Below are 15645 nucleotides of genomic sequence, written 5' to 3'. Positions count from 1 at the left end.
AGCAATCGTAGCACCTTTGTGAGTTGTGGCATGCCAGGAACATCTGTCTTGGGTTAGTTTTTCCCATGAGTTAAAATACAAGCCAAACTGTGTGAGGGAGACATTTAGATTGTCCTTGAACTGTTTCCACTATCCTCCTGTGGGTCTTTTTCCTTTGGACAGTTCACTGTAAATGTGCTATTTTGGGAGCCTTAAATCAGGCATGTGGCATACACACATACATATATGCGATACAATATTATAAATTATGTCTAGAATAATTTAGATTCTCAAAAATATCTGAAATTGAAAAGGTCTCAAGAAATTTAAATTTAGGTATTCTTGCTTAATCAGTTTATGGATAATTCAGGTAGGACCATTGCACTCTGCATTTTGAAGGCATTCGACAGAATGTGGCCTTCTGATCTTTTAAATAAACCTAAGGGTTATGGTGTTGGTGGTGAGGTTCTTGGCATCATTAGGTCTTTTCTTTCTGATTTAACCTTTCACATCAGCTTGCGTGTAAACAGGCTTTATATCATCTGTAAAAGTTGATGTTCGTCTGATGATAATGATAGAGTTGGAGTGCATCTCCTCGTGCTAGTATAGAAAGCTACTAATGTCCAAAATTATCCTGTACCTCTATAAGGCCACCATTCGCCCATGTATGGAGTATTGTTGTCATATTTGGGCTGGTGCATCTGATGTTTGTCTCTCACTCCTAGACAGGGTTCAAAAGATAGTTTCCAACTTAACTGAACTGTCATCTAAGCTTCAGCCTCTTTCTCATCGACGTAATGTAGCATCCCTCTGCCTGTTCTACAAGTATTTCAATGATGAATGCTCTGACGAACTGCAAGCACTTGTGCCCCCTCAACTTAATTACCGCCGACAAACCCGACAAGCAGCAAAATCCCACCTCTTCACAGATGAGATCCCTAGATGTAAGAGAGCCTTCTACTCCAGTAGTTTCTTCCTCAGAACCGCTGGACTTTGGAATTCCCTTCCGAGTTCCTGTTTCCCCAACTGTACTGTCATGCAGAAGTTCAAGTGTAACATGAACCGACATCTTACTGCCCAACTCCCCACATAGTACCCCTGTAGCTTATGTCTCTGATAGTAGTCCCCTACAGCAAAGTGACAATGTGCCTTGTTTGGCGTGAAATTGCAAATAAAAAAAAAAATTTTAAATGTCAAAACAAGTTGTGTTATATAATATATCCTAGATTACTCCAGCATGTTGGAAATTGGAGTTGCTGGCAGGTTGGTTAGTGCTAAGAATGGTTCAAGAAGTTAAGGTTGACGTATGTCAAACAGCAGAGTGATCGGGTTTGTGTGAAAATAAAATGATGCATGAAGAAGAAAGAAAGGAGAAAGATTTTTGGTTCGTATGAAAGGCGGTCGGTTTTCTGAGTTTGGAAAAAGCGGCTGTCTGAGTGAGATGCGAGGATGCGTCAAAAAAAACAAAGGCAAGTCTAAATGGTCAATAATACGATGCCTACCACCCCGTTCTCTCATCAGAGGAAATAAAGAAGCCATGTTAGAAATCTGTGTTGTGTTTCTTCATTAGACGTCTTTTCTAGCATCAACCAGAACGGCAAGAAAGCATCCTCAGAAAGGGTCAGAAGCAAAAAACGAAAAGGTATGGTGATGGAATACTGCTGCCATATCTGTTTGTTTTTTAACCACTTTCTTCTTTTCTTTCTTGTTTCGACAAGCTTCTGGGTTTGACCTTTACTCCTGATCTGAAATGGAACACGTACATCAAGTCTGTTGCCAAGGCCTTCTACTCTAATAGTTTCTTCCCCAGAACTGCTAGACTTTGGAATTCCCTTCCTGGTTCCTGCTTCCCCAACTGTACTGACATGCAGAAGTTCAAGTATAATTTTAACAGAAATCATGCTGCTCAAGTCCCTACATAGTATCCCTGCAACTTATGTCCTGATAGTAGCCCCCTACATCAAAGTGGCACTGTGCCTTGTTTGGGGTGAAAATGTAATAAAAAAATGTTTTTTGCCATTGAAGGGTTTTATTATATCATTGCTAAGCTTTACTTTTGCCATATCCAGAAACTTAAAAATAAAGTGAAATAATCAGTAAATAAATCAATAAAATAAAGAGGCCGAAATAGCTTGAATGAAACTGAGATTTTGAAAATGATAATAAATATCCGTTCGAACTCCTTCTTGTCAACTCCTGACTTCAACTATAATCTCCACTATCTGTTCTTTCTCCATCTCTCCCAGTTGTCCAAAGCAAAAGTTCCTCTGTGTTTTCTCATTCATCCTTTTCACAGCCGCCATTGTCCTCATATGCAAATTAATGCCAAATGTATATAAATAAGCTGTCTATAGACCAAAGTTTTTTCCTTTCCTTTTTCTTCCTTGATTTCGTCACTTGATAGGATAGACGTAGGCTCCGTTGCTTGTGTAAGTCACGTTTTGCATTAATTTCACCACAATAACACAAAACAATAACATATTTTCTTTTTGGTTATTTATAAAATAAGAACGTGTCATTAAGAAAAAAAAAAGCAGTTCCTACTTTACTGATTTTAAAATGAGTTGTTCCAAAATTAAGATTATGGATTAAAGCAATATAATTTTAAATACATTTCAAAATGATTTAAAGAATATTTCGCTATAAAGAAAATATTTCTTGTTTAAAAAAAAAAAAAAATGTTAATATTTTAAATAAATAAAAAAATATGGCTGATGCATCGGTTCTCACCAGATCACAGAAGTTAAACAATGATGATCCTGGCCAGTACCAGATGGGTGACCATTTTGAAAGAGGCTGGAAGTGCGTTTAACTCACTGGGGGAGATCTACTCCCGAATTGAGACAGAAAACCCTGGGAAACTACCGTCTTCACTTGTCTTCCCGAATTTGCGATGACTCTACAATTTGGAGAACCACAGTCACCGATTTTAAAATGAATTGTTCCAAAATAAGATTATGGATTAAAACGATATAATTTTAAGTACATTTCAAAATGTTCTATTGATTTAAAGAATATTTCTTGTTAAAAAAATTAAAATGCTAACATTTTAAATAAATAAAGAAATATGGCACAATCATATTGATGCACTGGTTCTCACCAGATCACCAAAGTTAAACAATGATGAGCCCGGCCAGTACCAGATGGGTGACCATTTGGAAAGGCGCTGTATGTACCGCGTTGAGTCATAGAAATTTCAAGGTTGTTATCTAGAAGCGTGTTTAACTCACTGGGAGAGATCTACCCTCAAATCGAGACAAAAAGCAATGGGAAACTATCGTCTTTACTTGCCCGAATTTACGATGGCTCTACAATTTGGAGAACCACGGTCAACGATGCTGTTAAAAAAAAAAAAACAACAGGGCTGCTGATGATAAAGATGAAATAAAAAAAATAAATTCCTACTTTATCCATTTTAAAATGAATTGTTCCAAAATCAACTTATATCATCTTATCAATTATAAGTGCACGATTTTAAAATAAATACATTTGAAAAAGTGACATCGTTTTATTGATTTCAAAATGTTTTATTGATTTTAAGAATATTTAGCTAGAAGAAGAATATTTATTGTTTTAAAAAATTAAAATGTTAACATTTTAAATAAGTAAATAAGAAAAACATTCCTACTTTATCCATTTTAAAATGAATCGTTCCAAAAAGTGGAACTCGTTTTATTCATCTGATTTTTACTGTAAGAGATGGACAATATTCATTCTTTTAAAAGAAGGAAACACGTAAATTGTCTCAATTGGAAATAAATATGGAAAAAACGTATTCATTTTATTTAAAGAATATTTAGCTGACAATGACGATTATTTTTTATGGGAGGAGATTTGTTTTCTCTTGGACAAAATAAACTATGAGGCTGCTGAAAGTAAACCCAAAGTTTAGTTTCTACCCATTTACTACCCTCGACCATATTTCTCCTCCGCTTCATGATTCTCCTAGGCTCATTTTCTACTTTCCTAATATGTCTACTTTCTGCTCCCCTAAGGCCAATTTTCTGCTTCTCTGAGGCCAACTTTCTACTCTCTTAAGACCCACGTACTATCCTAGGCCCTATTTCTTTTAAGGTCTACTTCTGACTCTTCTAGGCTAATTTTCTACTCTCCTAATGTTGACGTTCTGCTCCTCTAAAGCTAACTTTATGCTCTTTTAAGGTCCACTTTCTGCTCTCCTAAGACCCACTTTCTATCCTAGGTCCTATTCCTTCTCTAAGGTCCACTTTTGACTCTTCTAGGTTCATTTTCTATTCTTCTAATATCCATCTCCAGTTCCCCTAAGACCAACTTTCTGCTCTCCTAAGGCCCACTTTCTATCCTAGGCCCTATTTCTTTTAAAGTCCACATGACTCTTCTGGGCTTATTTCCTGATCTCCTAAACCCAACTCTTCTAAGGTTTACTTTCTAATTTCCTGGACCCACTTTCTTCTTTCCTAGCTTTCTGGAAACAAAAACCAAACACCAATAATTAAATGAAACACGCATGGAGTATTTCTATTTTTTCTACCTTTTTTGATTTATTTTTACAATTGTAATATTTTTTTAATCGATGCATATTTTTTTTAATGGATGCATATTTTTTTAATGGATGTATATTTTTTTAATGGATGCATATTTTTTTAATGGATACATATTTTTTTAATGGATGTATCCATTGTTGATCTTTTTTCCTTTTCTAGACTGGTTCTTTGGGACAAGGAACAGCACTGAAACAAAATATGTCCGACATTGACCTTGTGGTTTACCTCAATGACTTGACGATGGAAGAGTTGATCCACAATAAAATAAACATTCTACGTGATATGAATAGAGTTTTACAGAACTCTCTTCCAAACTACCAGAGGCTTTCTATAGATGAATTCCGTCTTGGTATTCGACTTACAGGGTACGGACAAATCTTTGATGTTGATCTGCTGCCAGGAATAGCAAGTAAGTGTATGCAAAGGTTTCTTTGTTATATAGAATTCCCTGCACCACTTTTATATTCCCTTAAGATAAAAAGCAAGATATAACCCTGTACTATCTGTCACTTCAGGAAAAAACGAAATATTTTGATTTTCTGCTAGAAGATTGTACCCATATTATGCCTCCCAAAAACCACTTCCAAAATTACAAATTAAAATAAATAGAAAATACATAAGCCACCATTATGCTTCGTCATAACGATTGACATTCTTAATAATAAAGATGGACATGATCCATCACAAAGATTTACATGATATATTATATCGACATGCTTCATCATAAAGATCAACATGCTTTGTCATAAAGATCGACATGCTTTGTCATAAAGGTCGACAAGCTTTGTCATGAAGGTCGACATGCTTTGTCATAAAGATCGACATGCTTCGTCAAAAAGATCGACATGCTTTGTCATAAAGATCGACATGCTTTGTCATGAATGGCGACATGCTTCGTCATAAACATCGACATGCTTTGTCATAAAGGTCGACAAGCTTTGTCATAAAGATCGCCATGCTTTGTCATACAGATCGACATGCTTCGTCATAAAGATCGACATGCTTTGTCATAAAGATCGACATGCTTTGTCATGAAGGTCGACATTCTTTGTTATGAAGGTCGACATGCTTTGTCATAAAGGTCGACATTCTTTGCCATACAGGTCGACATGCTTTGTCATAAAGATCGACATGCTTTGTCATAAAGATCGACATGCTTTGTCATAAAGGTCAACATGCTTTGTCATAAAGGTCGACATGCGTTGTCATAAAGATAGACATGCTTCATCATAAAGGTCGACATGCGTTGTCATAAAGATCGACATGCTTTGCCATAAAGATCGACATGCTATGCCATAAAGGTCGACATTCTTTGCCATAAAGGTCGACATGCTTTGTCATAAAGATCAACATGCATTGTCATAAAGATCGACATGCTTTGTAAACAAGGTCGACATTCTTTGTCATAAAGGTCGACATGCTTTGTCATAAAGGTCGACATGCTTTGTCATAAAGATCGACATGCTTCATCAAAAAGATCGACATGCTTTCTCATAAAGATCGACATGCTTTGTCATAAAGGTCGACATGCTTTGTCATAAAGATCGACATGCTTCATCATAAAGATCGACATGTTTTGCCATAAAGGTCAGCATTCATTGTCATAAAGGTCGACATGCTTTGTCATAAAGATCGACATGCTTTGTCATAAAGGTCAACATTCTTTGTCATAAAGGTCGACATGCTTTATCATAAAGATCGACATTCTTTGTCATAAAGGTCGACATGCTTCATCATAAAGATCGACATGCTTTGTCATAAAGGTCGACATGCTTTGTCATAAAGGTCGACATGCTTTGTCATAAAGATCGACATGCTTAGCCATAAAGGTCGACATGTATTGTCATGAAGATCAACATGCTTTGTCATAAAGATAAACATTCTTTGTCATAAAGATCGACATGCTTTGTCATAAAGGTCTACATGCTTTGTAATAAAGATCGATATACTTAGCCATAAAGGTCGACATTCTTTGTCATAAAGGTCGACATGCTTTGTCATAAAGATCGACATTCTTTGCCATAAAAGTCCACATGCTTTGTCATAAAGATCAACATGCTTTGTCATAAAGATCAACATGCTTTGTCATAAAGATCAACATGCTTTGCCATAAAGATCGCCATGCTTTGTCATAAAGGTCGACATGCTTTGTCATAAAGATCAACATGCTTTGTCATAAAGATCAACATGCTTTGTCATAAAGGTCGACATTCCTTGTCATAAAGGTCGACATGCTTTGTCATAAAGGTCGACATGCTTTGTCATAAAGGTCGACATGCTTCATCATAAAGATCAACATGCTTTGCCATAAAGATCAACATGCTTTGCCATAAAGATCAACATGCTTTGTCATAAAGATCGACATGCTTAGCCATAAAGGTCGACATTCTTTGTCATAAAGATCGAAATTCTTTGTCATAAAGGTCGACATGCTTTGTCATAAAGATCAACATGTTTTGTCATAAAGATAAACATGCTTTGTCATAAAGATCATCATGCTTTGTCATAAAGATCAACATGCTTTGTCAAAAAGGTCGACATTCTTTGTCATAAAGGTCGACATTCTTTGTCAAAAAGGTCGACATTCTTTGTCAAAAAGGTCGACATTCTTTGTCATAAAGGTCGACATGCTTTGTCATAAAGGTCAACATGCTTTGTCATAAAGGTCGACATTCTTTGTCAAAAAGGTCGACATGCTTTGTCATAAAGGTCAACATGCTTTGTCATAAAGGTCGACATTCTTTGTCATAAAGGTCGACATGCTTTGTCATAAAGGTCAACATGCTTTGTCATAAAGGTCGACATTCTTTGTCATAAAGGTCGACATGCTTCATCATAAAGATCAACATGCTTTGTCATAAAGGTCGACATGCTTTGTCATAAAGATCAACATGCTTTGTCATAAAGATCGACATGCTTAGCCAAAAAGGTCGACATTCTTTGTCATAAAGATCGAAATTCTTTGTCATAAAGGTCGACATGCTTTGTCATAAAGATCAACATGTTTTGTCATAAAGATAAACATGCTTTGTCATAAAGATCATCATGCTTTGTCATAAAGATCAACATGCTTTGTCAAAAAGGTCGACATTCTTTGTCATAAAGGTCGACATTCTTTGTCAAAAAGGTCGACATTCTTTGTCAAAAAGGTCGACATTCTTTGTCATAAAGGTCGACATGCTTTGTCATAAAGGTCAACATGCTTTGTCATAAAGGTCGACATTCTTTGTCAAAAAGGTCGACATGCTTTGTCATAAAGGTCAACATGCTTTGTCATAAAGGTCGACATTCTTTGTCATAAAGGTCGACATGCTTTGTCATAAAGATCAACATGCTTTGTCATAAAGATCAACATGCTTTGTCATAAAGGTCGACATTCCTTGTCATAAAGGTCGACATGCTTTGTCATAAAGGTCGACATGCTTTGTCATAAAGGTCGACATGCTTCATCATAAAGATCAACATGCTTTGCCATAAAGATCAACATGCTTTGTCATAAAGATCAACATGCTTTGTCATAAAGATCGACATGCTTAGCCATAAAGGTCGACATTCTTTGTCATAAAGATCGAAATTCTTTGTCATAAAGGTCGACATGCTTTGTCATAAAGATCAACATGTTTTGTCATAAAGATCATCATGCTTTGTCATAAAGATCATCATTCTTTGTCAAAAAGGTCGACATTCTTTGTCAAAAAGGTCGACATTCTTTGTCATAAAGGTCGACATTCTTTGTCATAAAGGTCAACATGCTTTGTCATAAAGGTCGACATTCTTTGTCAAAAAGGTCAACATTCTTTGTCAAAAAGGTCGACATTCTTTGTCAAAAAGGTCGACATTCTTTGTCATAAAGGTCGACATGCTTTGTCATAAAGGTCGACATGCTTTGTAATAAAGATCGACATGCTTTGTCATAAAGCTCGACATGCTTTGTCATAAAGGTCGACATGCTTTGTCATAAAGATCGACATGCTTTGTCATAAAGGTCGACATATTTTGTCATAAAGATCGACATGCTTTGTCATAAAGGTCGACATGCTTTGTCATAAAGGTCGACATGCTTTGTCATAAAGGTCGACATGCTTTGTCATAAAGGTCGACATGCTTTGTCATAAAGATCGACATCCTTTGTCATAAAGACGGCATCCTTTGTCATAAAGATCGCCATGCTTTGTCATAAAGATCGACATGCTTTGTCATAAAGATCGACATGATTTGTTATAAAGATCGACATGCTTGGCTATGAAGGTCGACATGCTTTGTCGTAAAGAGCGACAATCTTCGTCATAAAGGTCGACATGCTGTTTCATAAAGATCGTCATGCTTTGTCCTAAAGATCGACATGTTTTTCATAAAAGTCGACATGCTTTGTCATAAAGATCGACATGCTTTGTCATAAAGATCGACATGCTTTGTCATAAAGATCGACATGCTTTGTCATAAAAGTCGACATGCTTTGTAATAAAGGTCGACATTCTTTGTTGTAAAGATGTACATGCTTTGTCATAAAGGTCGACATGCGTTGTCATAAAGGTCGAGATGCTTAGCCATGAAGGTCGACATGCTTTTTTATAAAGGTCGACATGCTTTATTATTAAGGTCGACATGCTTTGTCATAAAGATCGACATGCTGTGTTATAAAGATCGACATGCTTTGATGTAAAAGTCGACATGCTTTGTCATAAAGGTCGACATGCTTTGTCATAAAGACTGACATGCTTAGCTATGAAGGTCGACATGCTTTGTAATAAAGATCGACATGCTTTGCCATAAAATTCGACATGCTTTGTCATAAAGGTCGACATCCTTTTTCATAAAGGTCGACATGCTTTGTTAATAAGATCGACATGCTGTGTTATAAAGGTCGACATGCTTTGTCATAAAGGTCGACATGCTTTGTCATAAAGATCGACATGCATTGTCATAAAGGTCGACATGCTTTGTCATAAAGATCGACATGCTTTGTCATGAAGGTCGAGATGCTTTGTTATAAAGATCGACATGCTTTGTCATAAAGATCGCATCCTGTGTCATAAAGATCGGCATGCTTTGTCATAAAGATCGACATGCTTTGCCATAAAGATCGCACTGCTTTGTCATAAAGATCGGCATCCTTTGTCATAAAGATCGACATACTTTCTCATAAAGATCGAACTGCTTTGTAATAAAGATCGACATGCTTTGTCATAAAGATCGACATACTTTGTCATAAAGATCGCCATGCTTTGTCATAAAGATCGACATGCTTTGTCATAAAGATCGACATGCTTTCTCATAAAGATCGCCATGCTTTGTAATAAAGATCGACATGCTTTGTCATAAAGATCAACATGCTTTGTAATAAAAGATCGACATGCTTCGTAATAAAAGTCGACATGCTTTGTCATAAAGATCGGCATCCTTTGTCATAAGGATCGACATGCTTTGTCATAAAGATCGACATGCTTTGTCATAAAGATCGCCATGCTTTGTCATAAAGATCGACATGCTTTGTCATAAAGATTCACATGCTTTGTCATAAAGATCGACATGCTTTGTCATAAAGATCGACATGCTTTGTCATAAAGATCGCCATGCTGGTCATAAAGATCGACATGCTTTGTCATAAAGATCGACATGCTTTGTCATAAAGATCGCCATGCTTTGTCATAAAGATGGACAGGCATTGTCATAAAGATCGACATGCTTTGCCATAAAGGTCGACATGCCTTGTCATAAAGATCAACATCCTTTTTCATAAAGACCAACATGCTTTGTGATAAGATCGACATGCTTTCTCATAAAGATCGCACTGCTTTGTCATTAAGATCGCCATGCTTTGTCATAAAGATCGACATGCTTTGTCATAAAGATCGACATGCTTTGTCATTTAGATCGACATGGTTTGTCATAAAGATCGACATGCTTGGTCATAAAGATCGACATGCTTTGTCATAGATGGACATGCTTTGTCATAAAAGTCGACATGCTTTGTCATAAAGATCAACATGCTTTGTCATAAAGATTGACATGCTTTGTCATAAACGTCCACATGCTTTGTCATAAAGGTCGACATGCTTTGTCATAAAGATCGACATTCTTTTTCATAAAGATCGACATGCTTTTTCATAAAGTTCGACATGCTTTTTCATAAAGGTCGTGATGCTTACCCATGAAGGTCGACATACTTTGTATTAAAGGTCGACATGCTTTGTCATAAAGATCGAAATGCTTCATCATAAAATCGACATGCTTTGTCATAAAGCTCGACTTGCTGTGTCATAAAGGTAAACATGCTTTGTCATAAAGCTCGACATGCTTTGTCATAAAGGTCGACATGTTTTGTCATAAAGATCGACATGCTTTGTCATAAAGGTCGACATGCTTTGTCATAAAGGTCGACATGCTTTGTCATAAAGGTCGACATGCTTTGTCATAAAGATCGCACTGTTTTGTCATAAAGGTCGACATGCTTTTTCATAAAGGTCGACATTGTTTTTCATAAAGATCGACATCCTTTGTCATAAAGATCAGCATCCTTTGTCATAAAGATCGGCATGTTTTGTCATAAAGATCGGAATGTTTTGTCATAAAGATCGACATGCTTTGTAATAAAGGTCGACATGCTTTGTCATAAAGATCGACATGCTTTGTCATAAAGACCGACATGATTTGTAATAAAGATCGACATGCTTGGCTATGAAGGTCGACATGCTTTGTCATAAAGAGCGACAATCTTCGTCATAAAGGTCGACATGCTTTTTTATAAAGATCGTCATGCTTTGTCCTAAAGATCGACATGCTTTGTCATAAAGTTCGACATGCTTTGTCATAAAGATCGACATGCTTTGTCATAAAGATCGACATGCTTTGTCATAAAGATCGACATGCTTTGTCATAAAGATCGCCATGCTTTGTCATAAAGGTCGAGATGCTAAGCCATGAAGGTCGACATGCTTTGTCATAAAGGTCGACATGCTTAGCTATGAAGGTCGACATGCTTTGTCATAAAGATCGACATGCTTTGCCATAAATGGTCGACATGCTTTGCAGTAAAGATCGACATCCTTGTTCATAAAAGTCGACATGCTTTGTTAATAAGATCGACATGCTATGTTATAAAGGTCGACATGCTTTGTCATAAAGGTCGACATGCCTTGTCATAAAGATCGACATGCATTGTCATAAAGAGCGACATGCTTTGTCATGAAGGTCGAGATGCTTTGTTATAAAGATCGACATCCTTTGTCATAAAGATCGCATCCTGTGTCATAAAGATCGGCATGCTTTGTCATAAAGATCGATATGCTTTGCCATAAAGGTCGACATGCTTTGTGATAAAGATCGACATGCTTTGTCATAAAGATCGACATGCTTTGTCATAAAGATCACCATCCTTTGTCATAAAGATCGCAATTCTTTGTCATAAAGATCGACATGCTTTCTCATAAAGATCGCCATGCTTTGTAATAAAGATCGACATGCTTTGTCATAAAGATCGACATGCTTTGTCATAAAGATCGACTTTCTTTGTCATAAAGATCGACAGGCTTTATCATAAAGGTCGACATGCTTTGTCATAATGATCGGCATCCTTTGTCATAAAGATCGACATGCTTTCTCATAAAGATCGACATGCTTTGTAATAAAGATCGACATGCTTTATCATAAAGATCGACATGCTTTGTCATAAAGATCGCCATGCTTTGTCATAAAGATCGACATGCTTTGTCATAAAGATCGACATGCTTTCTCATAAAGATCGCCATGCTTTGTAATAAAGATCGACATGCTTTGTCATAATGATCAACATGCTTTGTCATAAAGATCGACATGCTTTGTCATAACGGTCGACATGCTTTGTCATAAAGATCGGCATACTTTGTCATAAAGATCGACATGCTTTCTCATAAAGATCGCACTGCTTTGTCATAAAGATCGCCATGCTTTGTCATAAAGATACACATGCCTTGTCATAAAGATTAACATGCTTTTTCATAAAGATCGACATGCTTTGTCATAAAGATCGACATGCTTTGTCATAAAGATCGACATGCTTTGTCATAAAGATCGCCATGCTTTGTCATAAAGATCGACATGCTTTGTCATAAAGATCGACATGCTTTCTCATAAAGATCGCCATGCTTTGTAATAAAGATCGACATGCTTTGTCATAATGATCAACATGCTTTGTCATAAAGATCGACATGCTTTGTCATAACGGTCGACATGCTTTGTCATAAAGATCGGCATACTTTGTCATAAAGATCGACATGCTTTCTCATAAAGATCGCACTGCTTTGTCATAAAGATCGCCATGCTTTGTCATAAAGATACACATGCCTTGTCATAAAGATTAACATGCTTTGTCATAAAGATCGACATGCTTTGTCATAAAGATCGACATGCTTTGTCATAAAGATCGACATGCTTTGTCATAAAGATCGACATGCTTTGTCATTTAGATCGACATGCTTTGTCATAAAGATCGACATGCTTTGTCATTTAGATCGACATGCTTTGTCATAAAGATCGACATACTTTGTCATAAAGATCGACATGCTTTGTCATAAAGATGGACACGCTTTGTCATAAAGGTCGACATGCTTTGTCATAAAGATCAACATGCTTTGTCATAAAGATCGACATGCTTTGTCATACAGGTCGACATGCTTTGTCATAAAGATCGACATGCTTTGTCATAAAGATCGACATGCTTTGTCATAAAGGTCAACATGCTTTGTCATAAAGGTCGACATGCTTTGTCATAAAGATCGACATGCTTTCTCATAAAGGTCAACATGCTTCGTCATAAAGATCAACATGCTCTGTCATAAATGTCGACATGCTTTGTCATAAAGGTCGACATGCTTTGTCATAAAGAGCGACATGCTTTGTCATAAAGATCGACATGCTTTGTCATAAAGGTCGACATGCTTCATCATAAAAATTGAAATGCTTCGTCGTAAAGGTCGACATGCTTTGTCATAAAGGTCGACATGCTTTGTCATAAAGGTCGACATGCTTCATCATGAGATCGAAATGCTTTGTCATAAAGGTCGACATGCTTTGTCATATAGATCGACATGCTTTGTCATGAAGGTCGACATGCTTCATCATGGAGATCGACATGCTTTGTCATAAAGATCGCCATGATTCCATACTTCAATGTGTATTGATGTTTTGTAGAGTTAGGGTGTAAAAGGATAACCTCTTGGCCTTCAACTGTATATGCAAAATGTTTACAGTCAACCCATTGAGTAGCGGTTCGAAAACTGATTGGGGGGAATTATGTCTTCTGTCAGACAGACACGAGAGAGTAGTTGAAGTCTCCTCCTACATGATATGAGTACTTCTGATGGCTATTCCATGCTAGTCACAAACATACCACAATTCCAAGGGTTTTGTATTACTGTACACATAGATTCGAAAAAGTTGTCAAAAAACAAATATATAACAAATAAATGTTATCAAAGGCAAGATAAGTTACTTTTCTACCTAACTGGATATATTTTTTGTGCTTTTATTCAGTGTAACATGTTTATTCAGCTCGAAAAACATGGAGTGTTTACCGATGTATTGGAAAATTCTAAATGGCGGCCAACTCTCTCTCGGAGAGGGTAAGTTTGGGAAAAGGTATTATAAATAATAAACTAGACAAAATATTGTTAGAAATTTGCTCAATATATGTTACCGTGACATAAGTTGCCATATATTCGGTTGTTTTTTAATAGTATTTTGTCTAGTTTATTATTTATAACATCTTTTCCCAAACTTACCGTGATAAAGAGACAGTCGGGCGCCATTTTGAATTTTCCAATACATCGGTAAACCCTGCATGTTTTTCGAGCTGAATAAACATGTTACATTGAATAAAAACACGAAAAATATATCCAGTTTGGTAGAAAAGTAACTTATCTTGCCTTTGATAACATTTATTTTTTATATATTTGTTTTTTGACAACTTTTTCGAATCTATGTGTACAGTAATACAGACCCATGTCAAGCAATCAAACTGTTAGCAATAAAAGTGAGCCCATCTCGACTAGATGATGAAGATGACATGGAGGACACATTGAGATGAAACAGTGCAAAGTTCCATCAAACATGTCGTCTAATGTTCAACAACAGCAAGCTTGCACGTGCAACTAAAAGAGCAGCTAAAATTCAAAACAGTCCTGATGAAACTTGCACAAAAATGCAAAGAACTAGTAGGAGATGGAACAGTTTTTCCTTTGTGAAAAGAAGGAACCAACATCAGAGCTGCAGCAAGCAATGTATTTTGAAGATGACCATATTGTAGTCAGCTGGAAAGCAGGCAAACGGAAGACAGTACCACAGGTGTGCTGTTCTAAAAAAGAAGCTTTGTTCATGGAATCTACATTTAGGTTTGGGCACAGATAAAGAGTGGGGAAATTATTGATAGTAGTTTCAGCTAGACGAGTGTTTCTCATGAAAGTTTGATAAGGAGGGGAGCATAGATTGGAGCTCAGACGAGCACTTGCCATGAAAATAACGATAAAGCAGAGAGTAGTAACCATTAGTTGTGGAAATTAAGCGGACGGCTCATTAAGAACTTGTTTACGTTAAATTTGAAGACAACCTAGTTGTAGTCAGCTGGAAAGCAGGCAAACAGAAAAGAGTTCCATGGGCGTGCAGCTCTAAGAAAGAAGTTTTGTTCATGGAAACTATGTTTAGGTTTAGACACAGATAAAGAGTGGGGAAGATTATTGATAGTGGTTTCAGCTAGACGAGTATTTTTCGTGAAAGTTTGGAGATTGGAGCTCAGACGAGCACTTGCCATGAAAATAACAATAAAGCAGAGACAGGCTTGCAACGTCTGTGGGGAAACAGATTGCAGGGAAGAGAAAAGGGCATCCCCAGCTACGAGGCTACAAAGTCTATTTTGAACTCTGTCAAGGCAGAACAAGTCCTTTCTAGCAGCTCCTGCCCAGATGTGGCAACAGTGCTCCATCCTTGGACGTACCTGGCTTTTATACAAATAGAGAACTGCATCAGCAATGAGATATCTACTGGAACAGTAGAATGATCCTACCATTTTTCCAGCGACCTTGGCAACAGATTTGATGTATGTATTCCATTTCAAATAGATATATAGCTGAAGGAATATATGAGAAGTGGAAAATTTATTTTTTTAAGAACA

At 36.7% G+C, this 15645-nt stretch overlaps 1 protein-coding gene across 4 annotated transcripts in view; it reads left to right on the top strand.

Moving 5' to 3' along the window:
* The window catches only part of LOC145263874 (2'-5'-oligoadenylate synthase 1A-like), a 51296-nt gene that overhangs the window by 18905 nt on the left and 16746 nt on the right, over positions 1-15645 (top strand). For all 4 annotated transcript variants that reach the window (XM_080120954.1, XM_080120951.1, XM_080120952.1 and 1 more), the window contains one exon: positions 4662-4911. In XM_080120954.1, the coding sequence (XP_079977080.1) occupies positions 4662-4911 (250 nt within the window). The remainder of the gene's footprint in view (positions 1-4661; positions 4912-15645) is intronic.

Source organism: Euprymna scolopes, chromosome 39, assembly GCF_053919585.1.
Source record: "Euprymna scolopes isolate OS-2025 chromosome 39, ASM5391958v1, whole genome shotgun sequence".
Classification (NCBI taxonomy): domain Eukaryota; kingdom Metazoa; phylum Mollusca; class Cephalopoda; order Sepiida; family Sepiolidae; genus Euprymna; species Euprymna scolopes.
Note: the sequence above shows the minus strand (reverse complement) of the source record. Positions and strands in the feature narration are given on the sequence as shown.